At 33.8% G+C, this 25,676-nt stretch overlaps 2 protein-coding genes across 3 annotated transcripts; both read left to right on the forward strand.

Moving 5' to 3' along the window:
• Positions 1-2,615: 2,615 nt before the first annotated feature.
• On the forward strand, positions 2,616-21,836 carry LOC123204000 (NAC domain-containing protein 1-like). 2 transcript variants are annotated; one of them, XM_044620523.1, is made up of 9 exons: positions 2,616-2,903; positions 2,984-3,255; positions 3,542-3,703; positions 3,791-3,940; positions 4,040-4,120; positions 4,206-4,283; positions 4,394-4,459; positions 4,737-4,901; positions 21,382-21,836. In XM_044620523.1, exons 1-9 carry the CDS (start codon positions 2,759-2,761, stop codon positions 21,439-21,441), a joined length of 1,179 nt encoding a protein of 392 aa, XP_044476458.1. In that variant the 5' UTR covers positions 2,616-2,758; the 3' UTR covers positions 21,442-21,836. The 2 variants fall into 2 exon arrangements, with proteins under 2 accessions (XP_044476458.1, XP_044476459.1); XM_044620524.1 differs by lacking the exon at positions 3,791-3,940 and having other exon boundaries at positions 2,617-2,903.
• On the forward strand, positions 19,343-20,919 carry LOC123204004 (NAC domain-containing protein 71-like). Its single transcript, XM_044620526.1, has 5 exons — positions 19,343-19,607; positions 19,688-19,962; positions 20,295-20,426; positions 20,526-20,769; positions 20,880-20,919. The coding sequence occupies exons 1-4, from the start codon at positions 19,463-19,465 to the stop codon at positions 20,634-20,636; spliced, it is 663 nt and encodes a 220-aa protein (XP_044476461.1). The 5' UTR covers positions 19,343-19,462; the 3' UTR covers positions 20,637-20,769; positions 20,880-20,919.
• Positions 21,837-25,676: the final 3,840 nt, after the last annotated feature.

The raw sequence follows: 25,676 nt of genomic DNA on the forward strand, positions 1-25,676 counted from the left end.
AAAAGAACTTTTTCTTTTATTGATAAATTATTAGGGAAATTAATTAAATTGCCCCAAAGATAAGGGGCCAAAACGAAATTGCCCTTGCATTTAATTGTTAAACGAAAATGCCCCAAAAATGTGCGGAGGCGAAAGTGCCCCTCATATTAAAATCGACGAAAACCACACTCATCTCCGCCAAACACATGAAAACAGAAAATTCAAATACATGTTTTCGCTCACTCGGCAACTTGGATTTTCTCTGGCGATTTTTGCGATGTTTTCAGCCACAAAAATGGACAAAAAAGTTAGTAAAACAACCCTTGTAATCTCTTTATGAATTTCGGTTCACGATTTGAGCGATTTGATGTGAAATTCAGGTGTTTAGTGTTAGGGTTTTGATTTGAAATTTTTGACGAAAATGTTTGATTTATTGGTGATTTTGATAAATCTTCTTAGGGGTTTTATGTTAGATTAGGTGTAAAGTTGATTGTTGTTGAAATAGAGTTTGAAAAATGAAGTTTGGGAGGTGAAATGTAACCACACGGATTCGACAGTCACTATGCGAATGGCGCAATGACCACACGAATTCGTGTGGTGAGATTTGTTGAAGACGGGGTGGTTTTCTGCATTTTTCAAACTTTGTGGACTACAGATATTGTGTGGTTGGGGGTGAAAATACGAGTTTTCATCGTGTGGTGGGGCAGAGTATAAATTGGAAACGTTCGTTGACACGTAAAATTATGGTCAACCACTCGCATTCATGCGGTTGACACGTAAATTCATGTGGTGGGGGTAAAATGTGCTTTTCTAAAGTTATCCGCCACGCGAATTCGCATGGTTGGAATTACGGGGGCAAAATGCAATTAATTAAAATTTTAGGTTTTTAGTTTTCATATAAGGTGCAAATTGAAATTTGTCCATCTTAAGGTTTTTTGATGTGTTGAATTCAAATTTGATATCTGTTTTTTTGAATAAAACCTTTATGTATAGAATTGAATATTTTATAATATAAAATTGATATAAATTTAATATAATCGTAATTTAATTTTGAAACAGGTAGCTGCACAAAAGAGGAAAAGGGATAAAGGCAAGGATGAAATGCGATTTCCTTTCGAAAAACACTTCAAGACTCAAGTTACTACACGTGGATATAGAGATGTGGGAGCCGTGATAAAAAAATTATTAACAAAGAGGCAATTACAAATTTTTCGATGTACCTATTTCGGATACTTTCTGGACTTGAAGGATAGTCGATTTAGTGAGGTTCTAATACATTCCTTTATCCTTCGAGCGGTAAATAAGGTGACCTCACGAGAAAAGTTATGGTTTCGCGTTAGTGATGTGGATGTCAGATTCAGTCCGTATGAGTTTGTTATTATAACAGGCCTTTGATTCAGTCGTATGTTAAAAAATGAAGAAAGATATGTGGTTTATATAAAAATAAAAAAATATAGTTTTGGTATTATTTTGGGACATTTTTGTTTAAATGCCTTAAATTAAGGGTATTTTTGTTTAAACCTCAACATTAGGGGTAAAATTGTTTATTACTCTTAAAAAAATAATAATTTAATTAAGAAGAGTAATTTTGGTATTTAAGAGGATATTTGGAGTATTTTTATTTAAATACTTTAATATAAAAATATTTTTGCTTAAACCTCAAAATTTGGGGTAAATTTTTTGCTCACCTCTTGTAAGCTGAAACAACTTCTTTGAGAAGGGGAGCCAAATACATTCAAATAGAATGTTCTAGAAATTTAGAACACTTGCCATGGAAGTAGACATGAGGAAAGTGGGATCTACAGATATTTGGGTTCACTTAATTCCTTTTAGTTAGCTTGACAGATGTGGGGTTCACTTTTTTCATTTAGTTAATCGTACTTTTATCTTCTATTAAATAAAACGTTAATCGCCAAGCCAATAATGTCATCTATCGCAAAGTATTAACCAAAACCAAAAGCCAAGTACTTGTAGTTTCGATTCTGATTTCGATTTGATGCTTTTTCTCACCTTTAACTCCAACATCAACACTGAGGTACGAGGGTGCATTAAATATGAAAAAGAAGTAAAATACAGATATTAAAATTAATAATATCTTTAAAAATATTAAAAGTTAATAAAATATTAAAATTTTTAATAAAAATATAAATTTAAATTATTTATATTAAAAAAAAAACTGGCATTGGCCTTTCAATTTATTACTTGGTTACTGGGTCGGTGCAATCATTAAACTAGCAATGCCATACAATTGATTTGGTTGGCATAGTAATTGTAGAATCAGTCAATCAACTTGGGCCAATTAAACTAGAATTTGATAACACCAATGCTCTCATGGAGCAATTATTTGTGGACACTCTAGTACAGCATTGGATATGGGATAACATGGGAGACCGCAAAGACATGGTAGTAGAAGAAAAAGCTTTGACGGATAAAAAGATGGGAAGTTTGGGGCCTACTTAGCCTAGAAAACTTGAAAAGGAAGGGTTTCCGTACACTGTTACCTTTTTTCAAATTTATTAACGATACAGACATAGTGTTTTATTTGTTTGAAGATTTTCAACGCGTTGTTTATACGCAATACTTACTCTCCCTCTACAGTGCCGCGGGTGCCACTATAAAAATATGTGATCGATGCAGTTTTCCTTCTCACTTCAGCAGCCTCTTCCTCTTAAGCAAGCCAAATTCTTCTTCTTCTTCTTCCAGTCAAGCCACTTATAGCTTCTTCTTGCTCTTTCTGTTACTACTTCTGCTTATTTTATATTGGGCTGATCGATCAGGTATGGACCGTCTTGTGGGGCTCATGTGCTACTTTTTTGATATGAAAATTATCAGTCTTCTGGAGAAGAAGAGGATTCACCCGGATTTCTCTGACCCCGAGGTTAATCAAGATGATATCTACAAGTTCGACCCTCCTAACTTGCCTGGTAAGGGGAAGTTTCTCCAAGCTCTCAACTTTATCTTCTATTGTTCCTGATGACTGATGGGAAATTTAAATATGATACAGGGCTCTCTGAAAGTGACTCCGATGAACAAGGATGGTACTTTTTCTGTGAGCCTTATTATAAGTATGCGAAGAGTGAACGTGTCAACCGACAAACCCCTGGAGGTTATTGGACAATAACTGGGGGCGGCAGTGATCTCCGGAATAAAAGGGGGCAAGTCATCGGCAGCAAAAAGATTTTGGTTTTTTATCTTGGTGATTCTTCTAATGGAGTCAAGACTGACTGGGTCATGCATGAGTTTTATGTCAAAGATAAAAACGACCCTCGTTATAAGGTGAATTATCTTCTTCTTCTTTTACATATTCTTCATTTATTGAGTTCAAATGTTCTGTATAATTGAAATTAGTGAAAGGCTGCATTAATTATACTTGCTGCAATGATAGCGATTTCCTGTGAAATTATGTACAAAATTTTGATCTTTGCTCTGAACTTCAACTACAAATCTTTGTGTAATACCTTTGCTGAAGTGACTTTTCTTTGCTTTCTCCTGGAATCATGGCAAGAAGTTTCGGAAAATTTTCTATTGCATGACACATTGAATTTTTTTTTTGTTTCTGTAGAAGGATTTTGTTCTCTGTTTCATAGAAAGAAAACCAAAGAAGTCGACTAACCGAAAAAAAAAATCAAACAAGTCTGCCTTGTCAACTCCTGATGATGGTCAACCAAGAAACAGTTTGTCTTCTGTTTCTGTATGCCAGGTTGCAGAATCTCCTTATATAGAGGTGAGATCCACCATGTGTTGTGGCCATATCAATGTTATTGAAACATACCAAGAATTAATACTTCTCTATCTATGGGTCTTGGTCTAGGTTAAATCTAAGAAGAGAAAATCAAACCAGTCGACTAACCCAATAAAAAAATCAAACAAGTCTGCCTTTTCAACTCCTGATGATGGTCAACCAAGAAACAGTTTGTCTTCTGTTTCTATAAGCCAAGTTGCAGAATCTCCTTATATAGAGGTGAGATCCAGCATGCCTTATGGCCATATCAGTGTTATACATACTGCAGGAGAAACATGCCAAGAATTAATCCTTCTTTATCTATGGTTCTTGGTCCAGGTTGAATCGCAGCAGCCATCATCAAGTCACCGTTTGAGTTATGATTCTGGAGGGAATATTACAGAAATTTCTTTTTCAGGAGTGAGAAAAGCTTGCCTTGCTTATGGATAATTCTCAGTTTACACAAGTAATAATTGTTTTTGTTGCTCTATAATTCTTGTTTCAGGTGGAACCTCAACCACTGCAAACTGCCAATTTGGTGAGGGATCCAGGAAGTTTGTTTCGAGAAAGTATTAACTCATTGGTGAGGAAAAATATGGCAGTTTTCAGTCTCAGTTTATATAGATGGATATACAAGGAAAAACATACATGTTCACATTATTTTTGCTTATTTTTCTTTGATTCTTATTCCAGGTGGAATCTCAACCGCTATTGGATAACAATTTTGTTCCTGACCAGATGAATCTTTTTGCAGAAATGGTAGGGAAAACTTTATACTTATAGATATGAGACATGAAAAACATACGAGTAATATTATATGTACGAACAAATTGTATAAACTTACTTATACAATCAAATGTGATAACAATTGATTAGATGAGTTTTAAATAAGAGAAAAAGTAAACAATTATATTACTTAATTATAAATTCTCACCTCAGGTTATATAAATAAGTTTATCCAATTCGTTTGTACAAAGTAGTTTTATTCCAAAACATATTCACAGCTCTAATGTTTGTCCATCTATGATTCTTACAGCAGGTAGATCCTCAACTACTAGCTGAACTTTATTCAACCAATAGCTCTTGTTGGTTAAATCAAAGCCCTCTCCCTGCACCACAGTTGCCAACTAATCCAGACCAGTACCAGGGATTCAATTCCTCCACATACTCAACTGGGTTTTGGGAAGACTGTAATATGCAGGATTTTCAGTTTGATGGTGATTTTGGATATATTTCACTATGGGATTTGGAGAATTAACATCCAAGTGAAATAACTGGACATTTTTCCTTTTGGCGGAGATATTGAAACCATCAGCAAGACACCAGTGGACTGTATACCACATTGAAATTCCATAAGGGAATATTATTACTCTAAAATTTTATCATCATTGTTAGAATGTTTTACTGTATTTTGAGATATGTACTTGTTCAGTATAATGGTTACATCTTTTGTGACCTTTTTTACTCCTCAGCTTGTATTTCTGTGTAGTAGTAAGACCAGGTTCTGGAGACTTGGAGCTTGTTTGAGGGGAATGCTATTTATATGTACAATTTCCTGGAATTTTGATGTATTTATATGAAACCATTTGTATCTTTCTTGTTTGATTAGCCATTGTCAAGATACTTTTATTCCCAGAGCCAATTTATGTTACATAAAACCCTAGACTCCAATGATAATCTCATTTTAATGTAATCATCTTGAGACCTATAAAAACCTTGCCAAGAAATTCATCATATTGTGAAAACATGATAAACTCATTACTTGATCTTCGAGTTCCACTCAAATACTTCAGTTTTAAGGTCAGTATCAACTTAGAAAACAGATGGGCAAAAGAGAAGAACAGTAAAAACAAAGCAAAATCCAAGGAGTAGATTAAATAGCAAAAGATGTAAAATCCCAAGTGAGAGGCTTTAAATATTCATCGGTAACATATTAAGATTTAATTCTTGACGAACTCGATGCAATACTTATACAGCAAATCATTAAACTTGGGGTTTAACCTGTTTGATATAATTGGTTTAACCTTGAAAATATGGTTCAACTCAAGAGATATTTTCTTGTAAAAAAAAAAGAAAAGAACTTCTATGAGAAGGGAGCCGCACTCAAATCAGATTGTCTGAAAATTATGATAACTTGCCGAGGAAGTAGACATGAGTGCTCTCCTTTTCGCAGAGCAAATTCTTTCCTTGGAATCCCATCCCTAATTTTTATTGTGCATCTATTGGTTTTTTGTGCTTTTCTTTGTAATAAATCAGAGATTCACATGGGTTTTTGTCTTTTTCTTCTAAGGCGCAAATCTCTGCAAAAAAAAATATTGTACTGATTCACTTACACATCTGATTAAAAAATTTTTTTTGATCTTTTAGTTAACAGCATGATAATAGAAAATTTAGAGATTTTACAAAATTACAATAAAAATCAGCACTAGGAGTGTAGACAATTAGGAGAATACTTGGACTTGAGAAAATACAAAAAGTAAAACCTTCTTTCAGAAGGGGACAGTGACATACAAGTCTTTGAAATTTTAGACTCCTTGCAAAAGAAGTAGACAGAGGTAAGTGAGATGATATGTTTTCAGTCAAATATAAACAAGTAAATCCCTCCCCTTCTGGCATAGCACTGATAGAGCCCATTGTATTGAATCAGAAATGGGTTTCATTGTTTAGTACCAGAAATGGACAATCTTCAGGATTTCGATATTGCTTCCATGAGATTCTTGACCTTGATTTCTCTGTCCAAACACTTAACCAAATTTTTATAGGCCAAAGGACGATTTTCCACCCAAAGTATGCTGATTTTCTAAAGTTCTTTCTGTTAACTTTGAAAATCTCATTTACTCACTTATGACCAGTTAAAATTAACGGAAATCTAACCCTTGAAAAATTAATCTCATTTTCCTCTCTAAAAGTTTAAAAACTAACATTTTATTCTCTAAGACAAGTTTTAAAAAATCACATTTCCCCCCCTAGGGTTTAGTTTCAAAGCCCCATCACTTTCTCTAACGTCATCATCAGTCGTCTCTCCCTCCCGATTGTTTCCTTTCCTCTGACGGCTTGCCTCAACTCCACCCCAAGCCCTCAGGCACCGAGAGAAGTCATTTGGGAGGAGAAATCGTCTTCCCAGATGACAAAGACGAGATCGATCGATTTTGTCTTCATTGTCTAGGAAGACGATTTCTCTTCCCAGATGACTTCTCTCAGCGCCAGAGGGCTTGGGATGGAGTTGAGGCAGACTGTCGGGAGAAGGGAAACCATTAGGAGGGAGAGACAACCGACAATAGCACTGGAGAAAGTGACAGGATTTTGAAACTAAACCTTAGTGGGGCAATGTGATTTTTTCAAACTTGGTGTAGGGGAGAAAAGTTAGTTTTTAAAATTTAGAGGGGAAATTGAAATCATATTTAAGTTTATTTTTAATATTAAATATAAAATGATGATTTTGCCCTTAGAGTTAACTGATTTAAACGGTCATTAGTGGGTAAATAGGATTTTCAAAGTTAATAGGGGAAACTTTGGGAAATCGACATACTTTGAGTGGGAAATAGTCCTATGGCCAATTTTTATATAAGATTTTGAAGCCCCTGCTTTGCTCGGTAAGAATATATACATAGTATCAGCCAATCCAATCTCTGTTCAAATTCTATTTATGTCATCTTTCTAGTAATGCTCATAGATTTTCGTAATAAACTTTCTTTTTTTTTGGATGGGATGCAGGCCAATTTCCATGGTACTTGCTTGATACATACAATTTTTTAGGTTGAGTAGATACTCAACTATTGAGAAGATGTCAAATGCTATATTTGGTAGAACCTCAACTACTATAGGGGTATTAGATTTTACCTCTGATGAAACCTGAAGTACAATGGTAGACCCGGATTATATCTCAAAATTGTGTTAGTAATCTGGGGTCTACTATAGTGGAGTTGAATTTTATCTCAAAATTGTGCTATTAGTAAGGAGTTGAGTTCATTTTTTTACTTAACCAACCAAACTCAAATTAAAGTTTCAACTTAGATGAAGTTTAAGGATTGTTGGATCAGAATTCTCGGCAATTCTTTTCTTTTCAAAAATTATTTTTCTTTCTTAATCACTCTTCTTCTTATTGATGATTCTTATTCTTCTTCTCCTATTTTTATTATTATTATTTACTATTCAAACCAACTGGAACTTGCTGCCTCTTAAGGATTTTATCTCATGACTTAAACTCTTCGAAGCTTCATTTACCAGCATTGACCCTGTGAAGGCATAGGTGAATAAATATCCCCCATTGAGTAACTGATAATAGAACCCTAATTGGGAGTTCATCACTAGTAAGTTCTGTAGAGAAATATTGTTATTGTTGACATTAATTGTAACGGCCAAGGGACTATTGCCCACCCAACTTTTGGTGAAAAAATAAATATATACCTGTGATAATTGAAAAACCTAAATACCCACCCAAAGTTTAGTCTATTGTCACACACTAAAAATTTTTTTGTTAAGATAAAGGGTAAAATAATTATTTTATTAGTAATATTAAAATAATTAAAATTATATCTCATTTTCTCTCATTTGATTTGAAAAACTAACAATTTCTCTCTAGGAGTAAGGTTTGAAAAATTCACTTTTCCTAAAGGACAAAACCTTCGTCTAGACGACAAAGGAGTCTCATCACCATTCATCATCCCTAGGAGAAGATAGAGACGAAAACAGAGATGGTGGTCGAGTCTAGGTCGAAAACTGGCGAACTTCAATGGTTGGAGAGGTAAAGAAAAAATATTAGAGATTTGGAAAGAAAGTCACTTTTCAAAGTTGAAGCCTGGGATGAAATATCAATTTTTAAAACTTGGGAAAAAAATGAGATAAAATTATATGTTTTTTAATATTATTGTTAAAATAACGGTTTTACCCTTTTATTTAACAGAAGTTTAGGAATTAGTAGATATTTAGGTTTTTAAACTGTCACAGGTGTATTTTTGAGATTAAGCTAAAACTTGGGTGGAAAATAGTTCTTTGGCCCTAATTGTAGCAACGTTTTGTTCATGTTGTTTATATCCAAGCTCTGTAATTTTTAAGAGAAAAATACATAGTCATAAACCTGTTGTTTGAGACACTTGAAAACTCAACCTGTTCTTTGTCTCAATGTTATAGTTTGACCCAGTTCTGCAAATTTGGAAATTGTTTCAGGGGAATGCTCACTCTACAGAGAGCCAACAGACTTGTCTGGTTTTTTACCTTACATAAACTTTTTTTGTGAACATGCTGAGTTCATCATGAGATCCACCATATGCAACTCCAATAGATAAAAATTTTCCCTTCAGCTTCAGGAAAAAATAATCCCATATATTAACATAGGAACCTCAAGATCTCGTTATAGATGAAAAACCACAATTTAGTCTCACAGGAATCAGCTAAAAAAATCCTTCCTTGAGGGGTAAAGATCCATATTGTTGGCCTAGAAACCTTGATATGGATCAAGAAATTCATTTTTTGGTAATATTTTAACGACTCAACTACATCAATAAAAAAATACTAATATATTATTTATTATATAAAAATTAATAAATATAAAAATATTTTCCGTTTTACTTATTTGTCAAATTGAAAGTTCATGACATTTTTCTCTTAAAAATTTAATAAGTTAAGATAAAATAATAATACAAATTAACATTAGGTTGGCAATGTTTCAACATTTAAGATGAAAGTTGTAATTAAATTACTTTTTATATTATTTATCACATCACCATTGATAATATAAGATTATTAAAAATTTTTATTATTTTGCAAACCAAACAAGTCAATAGAAAGATTATTCCAACCAAACGCCTCTTAGGGCATAACAGTGCCAATGGTGTTGTGTATCGCCAATGGTGTAGAGCTATAGGCTAACAATACGACTCTGATTAGGACTTAATTATATTACCTTCAGTTACGTTTCAGGGGTATTTATGTATTTTGACCCTGTTTTGAGACATTTTCAATTTTAAATATATACATTCAAATGTATATGTGTGTGTGTGTATATATGTAAAAATAAAACAATTACAAAAAGACAAAGGTATATATATAGATATATATCTATATTAAAAAGTATGTATATATATAAAGAGAGAAAAGACAAAAGACAAAAAAGGAGAACTTTATGCTTTTTTCCATCATCTTCTCCCATCTCTTCCAGAGGAAAGCAACCTTCTTCATGCTTTTTCTTTGTTTTTAGAAGGAAAGTAGATGATTTTAAGGGTTTTGAAAGAAAAGAAGAAAAAACACTTTTGAGGCCTTTGTAACTAAAAGATTTCCTTCTTTTTCTTTACCTATGTTTATATATATATTAGATGAAATGCTATATGAATATGTTAGTGTGTTTTGGTGTTGATTTAAGATGGTTTTGGCGATAAAAGAAGTAAGACAAAGAGGAGGGAGCCAACTCGACAAAAATTGGTTTGAAATAAGGTAAGCGAAATCATTCTTGGTATGTTTCATGTTTTATGTTTTTGGTTCCTTTGCTCTATCTTATAAATGATGATTTTGAAGTTGAAAAGTGTTGTTTTGTCATTTGGGATATCTATGTGTGTGATTTTGTTCATAGTAGAGATTTGAAAAATATTTATAATTTTGCCATTGATTTCATCCCACATGTTAACTAACTAATTTGATGAATCATGAGTGTTATTATAGCTTGTTGGAAAGCTATTTGAATCCTCTTTTCACTGATATATAACTTGTATGAATTAGAGACAATTTGCACTATTAAATTGCATAAACAAAAAGACTGTCTTACCAAATAAATAGTAAATACAGTTTTTTGCCACTAATTTCATCCTACATTTTGACTATCTTATCTGATGAATCATGAGTGCTATTATAGCTTGTTGGAAAGCTGTTTGAATCCTCTTTTCAATGATATATAACTTGTATGAATTAGAGACCGTTAGGATTGTTGAATTGCTTGAACAAAAAAACTGTCCTATCAAATGAATAGTTTAATGAACAATAATTTACAGTTTTTGGAAAGAAAGAAAGAAAGAAAAGGAGAAGAAAAAGAAAAAGAAAAAGAAAAAGAAGAAAAGAAAGAAAAGGAAAGGAAATAAATGAGAGAAAAAGAAAAGAAAGAAAAACAAGAAAAGTAATTTGAAGCTCAGGATTCAGGGATGGTTCCAAGAGTATGGTCTGGTAGGTGATGAATAATTTTAGATGAAAACAAGATTAGTAAGAGATAATGCACACATGCATGCTACGAGCTATGAGAGAGCACTTTACGTTACACCGCCCGCAGTAGGGTACATTCGTAGTAGGACACGTCCGTAGAAGAACATAGACCCGCAGTAGGGCCCGCTTACAGTAGAGTATGCTCATAATAGAACACAATTCAGATTTAGAAATGAACCTGTAGTTCTGAACTTAGACCCGCAGTATGCTAATGTTCATTTTGTAAATTGTGCTGACCTAAGTGAAATGTTGCCTACTTAGTTCTCTTGATTGATTGTGTTAGTGTGTTTTACTGATTTAAGGTAGAAATTAATGTGCTAGATTCTTGCTTTCAATTTAGATATGATTGGATTAGCCTCAAAATATTCAGAACTACAGGTTCATTTCTGTGCTGTCTTTTGTCAACATGTTGTGGGTGGTAACTAAGTTAACTCGCAGAATTTTTCACCCTGTATGGTAGGTCTTGGGAAACTTAGATTTTAAGATTTTGGAGTTGGATTGCGGTAGGTGTGCTAGGAAAATGAAAAATTTGAATGAATGCCATGTTCAGATATAGATAGCTACATGGATTTTTTCATTTGCTTATATCTTTTTCATGAATAATGTAAGAACTTTATATATTTGTTTTTAACTCTAAGTAAGACTATTATTCATTTGGCAAAAGATATTTAGTCCGAGGTTTATTTCGATGGATGAGAGTTCAATTTTTTTTTATTTAGTTCTGCTAGAATTTCGGTAACTAGTACTTTATTGTTGTTGGTGTAAATTTGCGATTGCTGGAAATTAAATGTTAGTTCACAATTACAGAATAGCAACTCATTTTCTGTGACAATTATTTTGTGTAGAAGGATTTTGTTGTGTATCGCATAAAAAGAAAAAGAGATAAGAAGTATAATGTTTTAACCAACGTTAAAGCTAAACAAAAAAAGAAGCCCCATGAATCAACCAGGAATGATGAACCAAGTCATAGTATTGCTTTTGCTAATGGCTGTCCTCCAGAATTGCAGTCACAAATTGCAGAAAACACTTCAGAATTTCAGTCTAATGTTGCAGAAAATGCTTCTATAGAAGCGCAGCTAACACCAAGCAATTGTTCAGCTTCCTCTCCTAGATATCAAGTTACAGAAAATACTTTGCAAGTGGATCCACACCATCTCGCAAAATCAAATATGCTCTGAGAGTGTAATGGGTTGGATCACACATCTCCCTCGGCACTGCAGTCTCATCCAGGACAGGGATCCTCATATTCTATTGTCTCTAGTAATGATCAAGATGTATTGGATTCACCATTTGGCAGTAAGAGAGAAGACAACTCAGCGTATCCACAGCAGCATATCCAGAATTCATACCCTTACGAAGACACAGGAGAGAGTACCAATCCTCATAACTTCAACTTGACAAATTCGGTAGCTGGATTTGGCTGTGGAGTTAGCAGTGAATGGGACTCTGAAACGTTCATTGAAAGGGTAAGAGTTGTATTTGAGTATAATCCACAACCAGATGCTGTATCTTTGACATTGTAATATTTTTTCACTCTAGCTGGATATTGTTATATGTAATCTTTCTGGAGTTTGTTCTTTAGAACATTGGAGAACTCCAATTTGTTTGTACCCATCGATGCTACTGAAAACAATATGTAAGGCTGGTACATAGTTGTTTTTTTTCTCCTATATGATTACTGTGAGGATGTCATAGAATAGCTAAAAGAACTGTTTCATTTCGTGTCCAAACGGAAATTGCCGGTAAGCAACTGGTGTTCCTGATTGATAACTTGAGTTGACTACAAGCTCATCGCGCATGGTTCTCGATAAGAGGAGATGCCTCCATGCCAGGAAATGGTGCCTTCCTAGTGGCTTGAGTTTTGGTTTGCACGACAAACACGAGTTGTTATCTGCATGCCAAGGACTAACACCATTGCGACCTAGGTTGCATTATGATCGCCGAAGGGATGCCTCTAGAGAAGCAGCAGGTTCATGGCACAAGTTATCCATATGCACGATGTTTGCACACTAATCTCCGTGCCATTTTTGGCGCGAGTTATGTCCTGCATGTTGAACTGTAGTCGAGGTCTTATGTTCAAAAGCTTCACGCTATTGTCCTATTTGTGTCCTATTTGCCTGCAACATCTCGCTCAACCTAGACGGTTATAGCATTTTAGGAGGCATTCTTGGTGATGCGAGCTATAGAGAGTGCTTCTTCAGAGGAAGGTAATAGACGGGTTGTTATACAAACTTGTAGCTAAAGGAACCAAAAATTTTCAAAAAATAATCCTTTCGATAAATACCCGAGAGAATCAATTTTCATTTATGCATGCATAACATCACTAAAGGCAGAAACAAGCTGTAAAAGAAGGGATGGCTTCACTGTTACTTTTGAAGAAGAAACCGTGACATTCATGGAGAAAGACAACAAAAGGAGAACAAGATTCTAGACAACTTGTAAAGGAAGTGGACAAGTTTTTGGTTTTTCTAACTTCAATACTTGCCGGGGAAGGATTTCACCTTTATAATCAAAGTGAAAGTGGGGAAGTCAGATGGTGGGGTCTTCGTTAAGTATTGCTTGTTTTTTGTGTATATAAAGAAGTGATCGCCATCGCCCATTTGCCATCAGAGCAAATTCTTCAAATGGGTGTTCTTGTTGGTTTTAGATTTCATCCAACTGATGAAGAAATCGTGCATCTTCTTGAAATGGAAAGGCTTGACTCTGATTTCTCTGTCCAAGATATTATTGAGACTAAAATTTACGATTTCGAGCCAGGTGAATTGTTCGGTATGTGGCTCAACACTATCACTTTAAATGTTAAAGTCCATGAACGTTTCTATATTTGTTATTTTCCTGGGTTTGATTCAGGGCTTTCACGAAATCAGTCCGATGGAAAATGGTTTAGCTTCTTCTGCACAACTGATTATGCAAATGCTGATAGCAATCGTGTTCGCATAGCAACTAAGGTGTCCACTAAAACCGACTAGGTTCTTCTGCCAAAGACAATACTCTTTATAAGGTATCTTCTAGTTTCCTTTCATATTTATTTGCTGGGTTTTGACCTGAACATTTGCCTTTGCTTTCAGTTTTACTGTCCATTATTGATACGAACCTTAAGAGAATCACATCTCAAAAGCTAGCTATTGAGATGGGAGAGCCCAAGGCCATATAAACCCTACATTAGTTGCCCATACTTTCCAATGTGAGATCCAAGTCCCATACCTTGCACTTGAGATCCTAACAGTTATGCTCATAACACGTCATTTCTCTGAAATTATGAAAGAAATTTTAATCTTTGTTTTTCACTTCATCCTCAAATCTGGCTGGAAAACTGTTAATCATTTGGTTAGCAAAATAGTTGTTCTGCTTGCGGCTAGAACTTTGGCTTGTGCTAATCTGCCATTTTTTTTAATGAAAATTTGCTATTTATATTGATGCTGTAGCATTTATAGTTAGCAAGCTCATTTCTTCTTGACCAATAATTTGTGCAGAAGGATTTTGTTGTGTGTCGTGTAAAAAATATGGAGATAAGAAGCGTCGTAATTCAACCAAGGTCAAAGGTCAACTGCAGAAAAAGCTTTGTACTTCAACATATGTTGAACGTGAACGACAAGGAATACCCGGTTTCTAATTTCAGAAATCATGTTGCAGAAAACACTTTTCTGAAATCACAATTACCACCAAATAGCAATCTGCTTCATAAGTTCAGAAATCATGTTGAAGATACTTCGATTTCTGAATCTAGAGATAGACTTGAAGAAAATACTTCAATTTCTGAATCTCGGAATCATGTTGAAGAATCGTCGATTTCTGAATCTAGGAGTCACGCTGATCTATATACTTCAATTTCTAAATCTAGAGATTGTGTTGAGGAAAATACTTTGGTCTCTTAATCTGAGATAATGTTGAAGGAAAATACTTCTCCAGAATTGCAGTTACTATTACAGTTTCTACCAAGTAACCATATGCTTTCGAATTCTATAAATCATTTTGGAGAAAACACTTCTCCAAATGCTATTTGATTTCTGAACGTAGAAATCATGCTAAAGAAAATACCTGTCCAGAATTGAAGTTATTGCCGCAGTTACCAGCAAATGACTATTTGATTTCTGAATCTAGAAATCATGTTGAAGAAAATAGTTCTCTAGAATTGCAGTTATTACTGCAATTTCTACCAAGTAACTACACAATTTCTGAATCTAGCAATCATGTTGAAGAAAAAAAACTCCCCAAGAATTGCAGTTACTGCCACAGTTTTTACCAAATAACAATACGATTTCTAATTCTAGAAATCTTGTTGAAGGAATATTTCTCCAGAACAATCAGAATGGCAATCAAGTAACAATTTGATTTCTAATTCTGGAAATCATATTGTAGAAAGTGCTCTGCCAGTGTATTCTGATCTGCCTACAATATCAAATGCACTAAGTGAGGGTAATAAGCCAGATGAGGCCATTTCTCAACACCGCAGTCACGTACAAATCAAGAACAAGGATCTTCATATTCTAGTTTCTCTAGTAGTGGCTATCCTCCATTTGGCAGTGAGCAGGAGAATGACATGAATCCAAAATCAGGAATCCATCATCCTTATAAAGGAACCGAGCACAGTATTCTTCCCCGTTACTGCCATTCACCAGAGACGGGTGGAGGATTAAGTGGTGGGGATAGCAGTGACATATAGACTCTGAGACCTTGAACAAATGGGTAAATGATATATATTTGTGTAATACCCCACATGAATAATCTTGTTATATTGTAGTTGTTCTTGGATTTTGTTATTAATAACACTTTGAGAACTCAATTTGTGTGTTCTTATCTTGTATGTAATAATATATCGAGGTTCTGGGCATGTCAAGTAAAGAGTATTAAGAGATGCAGTAGTTCCTAGATAAAATGAAAAAGTTTTGATTTTTGTCGTTCAGTATACTTTTGATTCTGGTTATAAATAGCTAATCTCTCTTTTGGGCATAACATAATTGAATGGACTCAAAATCCACTTAAGTGATTTGTTTTATTTGGCCCAAAGAAGTCTCATAGGAAGTCCATCACAAGGTCAAGATGTCCAAGCCTCATTAGGAAGCCTATTGAGTCTAAAATTGAGTAATTAGTTGCTTTGAAACTAAATAGGAAGTTGATTGATAATGTTGGGAAACATGGTTCCTAAATTTAGGGAAAAAATGAACAACTTTTGTCTCCTAGCATATTAAGAAGAATGGGGTTAGTCTAAAATGAGAAGCTCAGCTTAAATTATGTAAACTACTTGCTTTTAGTTGACTTTCATTGGAGAATTGTAGCTTTTGCCTACACCCCCTCATATATACACTTTAGCTTGTATTTTGAACGAATTTAGTGATAAAGCTTTGAAGCTTTTATCTCTCTTTTCTTTTATTCAATCATCTTGGAGGAAGATTGGTGGTAGATGACCTCAAGGTTGGCGGAATTATTCTTTTATATCTTGGTTTCATTTATACATTTTTAGAATCCAAAAGATGAATGCAATTTGTGTATGTTTGAAGTGAATGCACAAGAGAGTTGCAAAGAAATTACTAAATCTACCGTTGACTTTTATCTTTATTTTGATTGCTTTATATTGTTCCATTTTTGTGTTGTCATAGATTAAAAGATAGTTCATTATGTTGTGAATCCATTGATATAAGTTTGATTTGGATTGGAATTCGTCTTGGTTGTCAAATTGAATGAATTGAAAAACTGCTCCTTTCAAATGAATAGTAAAAATAGATTTTTGTATTTTGGATGTTGTTGCATGTTTGATGAATATGCACCATCTTTCATACAAAACATAACTAATCTTGCATTTATACATCATATGAACCATACATATTCATATCAGATCTAACCATGATATCTCAAATCAAATAATTACTTCATACACTAGTATAATCATACAATAAGTCATTGACTACATCGTAATGACCATGTGACTTTTTGTTATTGGTTATATTCGAAAAATGTTTCATCAACTGTTAATCCACACTAATGTTCTAATAACATAACCATTATCGTCACTCACACTAATATCATTTATGATATTTATCGGAGGTATTTAGTATGCTTACTATTTGACATTATTGCCCAATTAATATCACATTCGTTAAGAACAATTTCATAATTCAGTTATACTCATTAAGTGAATTATTTGAACAATTCACATACATATTTTATATTTAAACAGATAAAAGAAGAAGTTTATGTATATGAACAAAATAACTTTTTCTTTTATTGATAAATCATTATTACATACACACACATATATATAACCACCAACACGAATGATTCTTATGACATATATTAAAAGGAATTGACAATAGTAGGGTCATGTTCTGATTCCTATTTTTAAGAACTGGTTGGTTTTGGTTCCAATTCCTTGTATTTTATAGGGTATCCGTAACTGCTCACCTTTTGTAAAACTAACGCAAAACTACAAAAAGCTGAAACAACTTCTTTGAGAAAGGGAGCCAGATACATTCAAATCGATGAATGATTCTTAGGATATCTATTAAAAGGAACCAACAATAAAAAGGTCTAGTTCCAATTCCTATTTTTAAGATTAGGTCGGTTTCAATTCTAATTCCTTGTATTTTTACAAGGTATCTATAACTGCTCATCTTTTGTAAAACCAAAACAAAACTATAGAAAGCTGAAACAATTTCTTTGAGAAGGGAAGCCAGACACATTCAAATTGAATGGTCTAGAAATTTAGATTACTTGCCATGGAAGTAGACATGAGGATAATGGGGTCTAGAAATTTAGATTACTTGCCATGGAAGTAGACATGAGGATAATGGGATTGACAGATATTAGGTTCACTTTACTCCTTTGGTTAGCTTGATAGATGTTGGGTTCACTTTACTCCTTTGGTTAGCTTGATAGATGTTGGGTTCAGTTTACTCCTTTAGTTAGCTTGACAAATGCTAGGTTCACTTTACTCATTTAGTTAGTTGTTCTTTTTCCCTATTTATCTTCTATTAAATAAAATGTAAACCACCAAACCAAAAACCAACAATTTCATCAATCACAAAGTAGTAGACCTGGCCACCGACCGGTTTGGCTCATGAACCGAATTAAAACCGACCCAGATAAAATTAAAATCGGAATCGGAAGAACCGGAACTAGATTGAATTGGAACCGAAATCGGATTTTGACGGTTCGATTCCGGTTTATATAATTTTAAACCATAAAACCGCCGGTTCAATCTGGTTTATGAACTGACGGTTTACATCTTCTAAACTGGTAATTTTATTTTATTTTTTGAATTTTTTTAAATTTTAACAAAAAGGAACCAACGGTTCCCTGCAAATATACAGGGGACCGGGTCCCCTACATATTTCAAAATCTTTTGCAGGGGAGATCCCCTACATATTTTCTAAATTTCGTTTCACCCCCCTTTTTTAAAATTCTTTTTTTTTAAATTTTTCCTATATATATCCATTCAATCTCTCAACTCTCCCACACTTAATCCTTCAAACTGTCTCATTTACTTTCATTCTCATCCTTTCAATTTTTAATACTCTCTCAATCTTTCAATCAAATTCTCTCAAATTTAATTAAATTTATTCTTTATTTTTTATTAATTTCAATTTCAATTTTTATTATACAATTCATAATTAATTATAGAATTTATTCCTATAATTAATTTTATTTATTATTTATTTATTATCTTTTATAATTAATCATATAATTTATTTATATAATTAAATTTATTTATGATATAAAAGTGGATAGTTCAAGAGCCGAATTACGTCAACAAGATATAAAAGTAGACTTCAATAAAGAACCGCTTGATTTAACTACAGATAGTTCGATGACGAGAAATAATAGTCAAGATAGCAGAGGTGAATGATAAGGTAAGAGGGTACTGTTGGCTATTGGATATGCAAAGGTAAGAGAACTATGTAGGCTTTGATTCTTCTAAACCCTAAGAAGATACGTAAGAAACTTAATTGAAAAATTAAGTCCAAACATTTCTTTTAATTTTCAATTATTGTAATTAAAATTTAAAAATTAAATCAAAATCATGTATTAAAATTAACGGTTTAATGTCAGTTTCGAACCGAGGTCATAAACCAAAATCATCGGTTCTGAACGGAGTTATAAACCGGAACCATCGATTTCGAACTGGTTACAAACCGTCATATTACAGTTTCAGTTCAAGATTCTTATATTTTCAAATCGTGAACTAATAATTTCTAATCGAAACTGTCAATTCATGAACCGTGGCCAGGAATACAAAGTAGGAATCGAAATCAGAAGTCAGATACTCACAATCTCGGTTTTGGTTTTGTTTATTTATCGTACACTCACCCTTTTTTTCATTTATTATACACTAACAGGCATACAGTATTATTTGTTTGAAGATCCTCGACGCGTTCATACGCAATACTTACTCTCCCTCTACAGTACCGCGTGTGCCAATATAAAAAATGTGATCGATACGGACTTCCTTCTCACTTCAGAAGCCTCTTCCTCTCAAGCAAGCCAAATTCTTCTTCTTCTTCCAGTCAACCCGCTTATAGCTTCTTCTTGCTCTTTCTGTTACTACTTCTGCTTATTTTATATTGGGCTGATCGATCAGATATGGGCTGTCTTGTGGGGCTCATGTGCTACTTTTTTGATATGAAAATCATCAGTCTTCTGGAGGAGAAGAGGATTCACCCGGATTTCTCTGACCCCGAGGTTAATGAAGTTGATATCTACGAGTTCGACCCTTCTGACTTGCGTGGTAAGTGGGAGTTTCTTCAAGCTCTCAACTTTATCTTCAATTGTTTCTGATGACTGATGGGAAATTTAAATATGATACAGGGCTCTCTGAAAGTGACTCCGATGAACAAGGATGGTACTTTTTCTGTCAGCCTTATTATAAGTATGCGAAGAGTAAACGTGCCAACCGACGAACCCCTGGAGGTTATTGGAAAATAACTGGGAGAGGTTGTGCTGTCAAGAATAAAAGAGGGCAAGTCATCGGCAGCAAAAAGAACTTGGTTTTTTACAGACTCGGTGGTTCTTCCAAGGAAGTCAAGACTGACTGGGTTATGCATGAATTCTATGTTAAGGATGAGAAAGACCCGCGTTACCAGGTGTATTAGCTTGTTCTTTCTTTACGTATTCCTTCATTTGTTGAGTATAAATGTTCTGTATAACTGAAATTACTGAAAGGCTGCATTAATCATACTTGCTGCAATCCTAGCGATTTCCTGTGAAATTATATAGAAATTTTGATCTTTGCTCTGAACTTCAACTACAATTCTTCGTGCAATTCCATTGCTGAAGTGACTTTTCTTTCTTTTCTCCTGGAATCATGGCAAGAAGTATCGGAAAATTTTTTATGGCATGGATATCATAGCTTTTAGACAGCATACACAATGAATTTTATGTAAGTTTTAACCTTTGAGTTTTTTAGTTTCTGTAGAAGGATTTTGTTCTCTGTTTCATAGAAAAAAAATCAAACAAGTCTGGCGTTTCAACTCCTGATGATGGCCAACCAAGTGACTGTTTGTCTTCTGATTGTATAAGCCAAGTTACAGAATGTCCTCATATAGAGGTGAGATCCAGCATGTCTTATGTCCATATCAGTGTTATACATACTGCAGGAGAAACATGCCAAGAATTAATCCTTCTTTATCTATGGTTCTTGGTCCAGGTTGAATCGCAGCAGCCATCATCAAGTCACCGTTTGAGTTATGATTCTGGAGAGAATATTACAGAAATTTCTTTTTCAGGAGTGAGAAAAGCTTGCCTTGCTTATGGATAATTCCCAGTTCACAAAACTAATACTTGTTTTTGTTTCTCTATGATTCTTGTTTCAGGTGGAACCTCAACCACTGCAAACTGCCAATTTGGTGGGGGATCCAGGAAGTTTGTTTCGTGAAAGTACTAACTCATTGGTGAGGAAAAATATGGCAGTTTTTAGTCTCAGTTTATATAGATGGATATACAAGGAAAAACATATATGTTCACATCACTTTTGCTTATTTTTCTTTTATTCTTATTCCAGATAGAATCTCAACCGCTATTGGATAACAATTTTGTTCCTGACCAAATGAATCTCTTTCCAGAAATTACTTACCCAATGGTAGGGAAAACTTTATACTTATAGATATGAGACGTGAAAAACATATTACTTAATTGTATTACATGTAAAAACAAATTGTGTAAACTTATTTATACAACCGGATGTGGTAACAATTGATTGGATGAGTTTTAAGTAAAAAAAAAAGTAAACAATTATATTACTTTGTTACAAACTCTCACCTCGGGTTGTATGAATAAGTTTATTCAATTCGTTTGTACAAAGTAGTTTTATTCAAAACATATTCATAGCTCTAATGTTTGTCCATCTATGATTCTTACAGCAGGTAGATCCTCAACTACTAGCTGAACTTTATTCAACCAATAGCTTTTATTGGTTAAATCAAAGCCCTCTTCCTGCACCACAGTTGCCAACTAATCCAGACCAATACGAGGGATCCGGGTTTAGGGAAGACTGTAATATGCAGGATTTTCAGTTTGATGGTGATTTTGGAGATGCGATTTCACTATGGGACTTGGAGAATTAACATCCAAGTGAAATAACTGGACATTTTTCCTTTTGGCGGAGACATTTAAACCATCAGCAAGACACCAGGGGACTGTATACCACATTGAAATTCCGTAAGGGAATATTATTACTCTAAAATTTTATCATCATTGTTAGAATGTTTTACTGTATTTTGAGATATGTACTTGTTCAGTATAATGGTTACATCTTTTGTGACCTTTTTTACTCCTCAGCTTGTATTTCTGTGTAGTAGTAAGGCCAGGTTCTGGAGACTTGGAGCTTGTTTGAGGGGAATGCTATTTATATGTACAAAAACTTCATTATGGAATCCTTCCTGGAATTTTGATGTATTTACTTCAATGAATGTTGCTCTGCTCATATCAGGAACAAGCCTAATATGAAACCATTTGTATCTTTCTTGTTTGATTAGCCATTGTCAAGATGTTGTACTTTTATTCCCAGAGCCAATTTATGTTACATAAAACCCTAAACTACAATGATAATGTCATTTTAATGTAATCATCTTGACACCTATAAAAACCTTGCCAAGAAATTCATCATATTGTGAAAACATGATAAAACTCATTACTTGATCTTCCAGTTCCACTCAAATACTTCAGTTTTAAGGTCAGTATCAACTTAGAAAACAGATGGGCAAAAGAGAAGAACAGTAAAAACAAAGCAAAATCCGAGGAGTAGCTTAAATAGCAAAAGATGTAGAATCCCAAGTGAGAGGCTTTAAATATTCATTGGTAACATATTAAGATTAAATTCTTGACGAACTTGATGCAATAGTTATGCAACAAATCATTAGACTTGGGGTTTCATGTGTTTGATGTAATTGGTTTAACCTTGAAAACATAATTCAACTCAAGAAATGTTTTCTTGTAAAAGAAAAAAAAAAAGAACTTCTATGAGAAGGGGAGCCAGATGCACTCAAATCAGATTGTCTGAAAATTATGATTACTTGCCGAGGAAGTAGACATGAGTGTTGTGTATAGAAGTAATGCTCCCCTTTTCGCAGAGCAAATTCTTTCCTTGGAATCCCATCCCTAATTTTTATTGTGCATCTATTGGTTTTTTGTGCTTTTCTTTGTAATAAATCAGAGATTCACATGGGTTTTTGTCTTTTTCTTCTAATGTGCAAATCTCTACAAAAAAAAAAAATATTGTACTGATTCACTTACACATCTGATTAAAAAAATTATTTTGATCTTTTAGTTAACAGCATGATAATAGAAAATTTAGAGATTTTACAAAATTACAATAAAAATCAGCATCTAGAAGGAGTGTAGACAATTAGGAGAATACTTGGACTTGAGAAAATACAAAAAGTAAAACCTTCTTTCAGAAGGGAACAGCGACATATAGATCTTTGAAATTTGACTCCTTGCAAAAGAAGGAGACAGAGGTAAGTGAGATGACATGTTTTCAGTCAAATATAAACAAGTAAATCCCTCCCCTTCTAGCATAGCACTGACAGAGCCCATTGTATTTAATCAGAAATGGGTTTCATTGTTTAGTACCAGAAATGGACAATCTTCAGAATTTCGATATTGCTTCCATGAGATTCTTGACCTTGATTTCTCTGTCCAAACACTTAACCAAATTTTTATATGCCAAAGGACTATTTCCCACTCAAAATATGCCGATTTTCTAAAATTTTTTTCGTTAATTTTGAAAATCTCATATATTCGCCCATGACCAGTTAAAATTAACAAAACTCTAACCTTTAAAAAATTAATCTCATTTTCCCTCCTAAAAGTTTAAAAACTAACATTTTATTCCCTAAGTCAAGTTTTAAAAAATTACATTCCCCCCCCCCCCTTAAGGTTTAGTTTCAAAGCCCCATCACTTTCTTTAGCATCATCGCCGGCTGTCTCTCCCTTCCGACGGTTTCCTTTCCTTCGAGAGCTTGCCTCAACTCCACCCCAAGCCCTCAGGCACTGAGAGAAGTCATCTGGGAGGAGAAATCATCTTCCCAGATGACAAAGATGAGATCGATCGATCTCGTCTTCATTGTCTGGGAAGACGATTTCTCATCCTAGATGACTTCTCTCAACACCGGAGGGCTTGGGATGGAGTTAAGACAGACCATTGGAGAAAGGAAAATCATTGGGAGGGAGAGACGGTCTGCGATGGCACCGGAGAAAGTTATAGGATTTTGAAACTAAACCCTAGGGGCCAATGTGATTTTTTCAAACTTGGTTTAGGGGAGAAAAGTTAGTTTTTTAAATTTAGGGAGGAAAATGAAATCATATTTAAGTTTTTTTTTTAATATTAAATATAAAATGACGATATTGCCCTTAAAATTAACAGATTTAAACGGTTATGAGTGGGTAAATAGGATTTTCAAAGTTAATGGAGGGAACTTTGGAAAATCAGCATACTTTGGGTGGGAAATAGTCCTATGGCCAATTTTTATATAAGATTTTGAAGCCCCTGCTTTGCTCGGTAAGTATGTATACATAGTATCAGCCAATCCAATCTCTGTTCAAATTCTATTTATGTCATCTTTCTAGTAATGCTCATAGATTTTCGTAATAAACCTTCTTTTGTTTTGGATGGGATGCAGGGCAATTTCCATGGTACTTGCTTGATACATACAGATTTTTAGGTTGAGTAGAACCTCAACTACTGAGAAGATGTCAAATGTTACCTTTGGTAGAACCTCAACTATTATAGGGGTATTAGATTTTACCTCTGATGAAACCTGAAGTACAATGGTGGAGCCGAATTATATCTCAAAATTGTGTTAGTAATCTGGGGTCTATTATAGTGGAGTTGAATTTTATCTCAAAATTGTGTTAGTAGTAAGGAGTTGAGTTTATTTTTTTACTTAACCAACCAAACTAAACTTAAAGTTTCAACTTAGTTGAAGTTTAAGGATTGTTGGTATTGTTGGATCAGAAATCTCTGCAATTCTTCTTTTTTCAAAAATTATTTTTCTTTCTTGATGACTCTTCTTCTTATTGATGATTCTTATTCTTCTTCTTCTTCTCCTATTTTTATTCTTATTATTTACTATTCAAACCAACTGGAACTCGCTGACTCTTAAGGATTTTATCTCATGACTTAAACTCTTCGAAGCTTCATTGACCAACACTGACCCCGTGAAGGCATAGGTGAATAAATATCCCCCATTGAGTAACTGATAATAGAACCCTAATTGGGAGTTTATCACCAGTAAATTCTGTAGAGAAATATTGTTATTGTTGACATTAATTGTAATAGCCAAAGGACTATTGCCCACCCAACTTTTAGTGAAAAAATAAATATATACCTGTGATAATTGAAAAACTTAAATACCCACCCAAAGTTTAAACTATCGTCACACACTAAAAATTTTTTTGTAATAGTTAAGGATAAAATCATTATTTTATTAATAATATTAAAATAATTTAAATTATATTTCATTTTTTCCCATTTGATTTGAAAAACTAACAATTTCTCTCTAGGATTAAGGTTTGAAAAATTCACATTTCTTAAAGGACAAAACCTTCGTCTAGAGGACAAAGGAGTCTCATCACCATTCGTCATCCCTAGGAGAAGAGAGAGACGACAACAGAGATGGTGGTTGAGTCTAGGTCGAAAATTGGCGAACTTCAATGGTTGGAGAGGTAAAGAAAAAAACTTAGGGATTTGGAGAGAAAGTCACCTTTCAAAGTTGAAGCCTGAGATGAAATATCAATTTTCAAAACTTGAGGGAAAAATGAGATAAAATTATATAATTTTTAATATTATTGTTAAAATAACGGTTTTACTCTTATATTTAACGGAAGTTTAGGAATTGATAGATATTTAGGTTTTTAAACTATCACAAATGTATTTTTGAGATTAAGTTAAAACTTGGGTGGAAAATAGTGCTTTGGCCCTAATTGTAGCAACGTTTTGTTCATGTTGTTTATATCCAAGCTCTGAAATTTTTAAGAGAAAAATACATAGTCACAAACCTGTTGTTTGAGACACTTGAAAACTTAACCTGTTCTCTGTCTCAATGTTACAGTTTGACCCAATTCTACAAATTTGGAACTTGTTTCATGGGAATGCTCACTCTACAGAGAGCCAGTAGACTTGTCTGGTTTTTTACCTTGCATAACTTTCTTTGTGAACATGTTGAGTTCATCATGAGATCTACCATATGCAACTCTAACAGATAAAAAATTTCCCCTCAACTTCAGGAAAAAATAATCCCATATATTAACAGAGGAACCTCAAGATCTCATTATAGATGAAAAACCACAATTTAGTCTC

Source organism: Mangifera indica, chromosome 20 (assembly GCF_011075055.1).
Source record: "Mangifera indica cultivar Alphonso chromosome 20, CATAS_Mindica_2.1, whole genome shotgun sequence".
NCBI classification, from domain to species: Eukaryota; Viridiplantae; Streptophyta; class Magnoliopsida; order Sapindales; family Anacardiaceae; genus Mangifera; species Mangifera indica.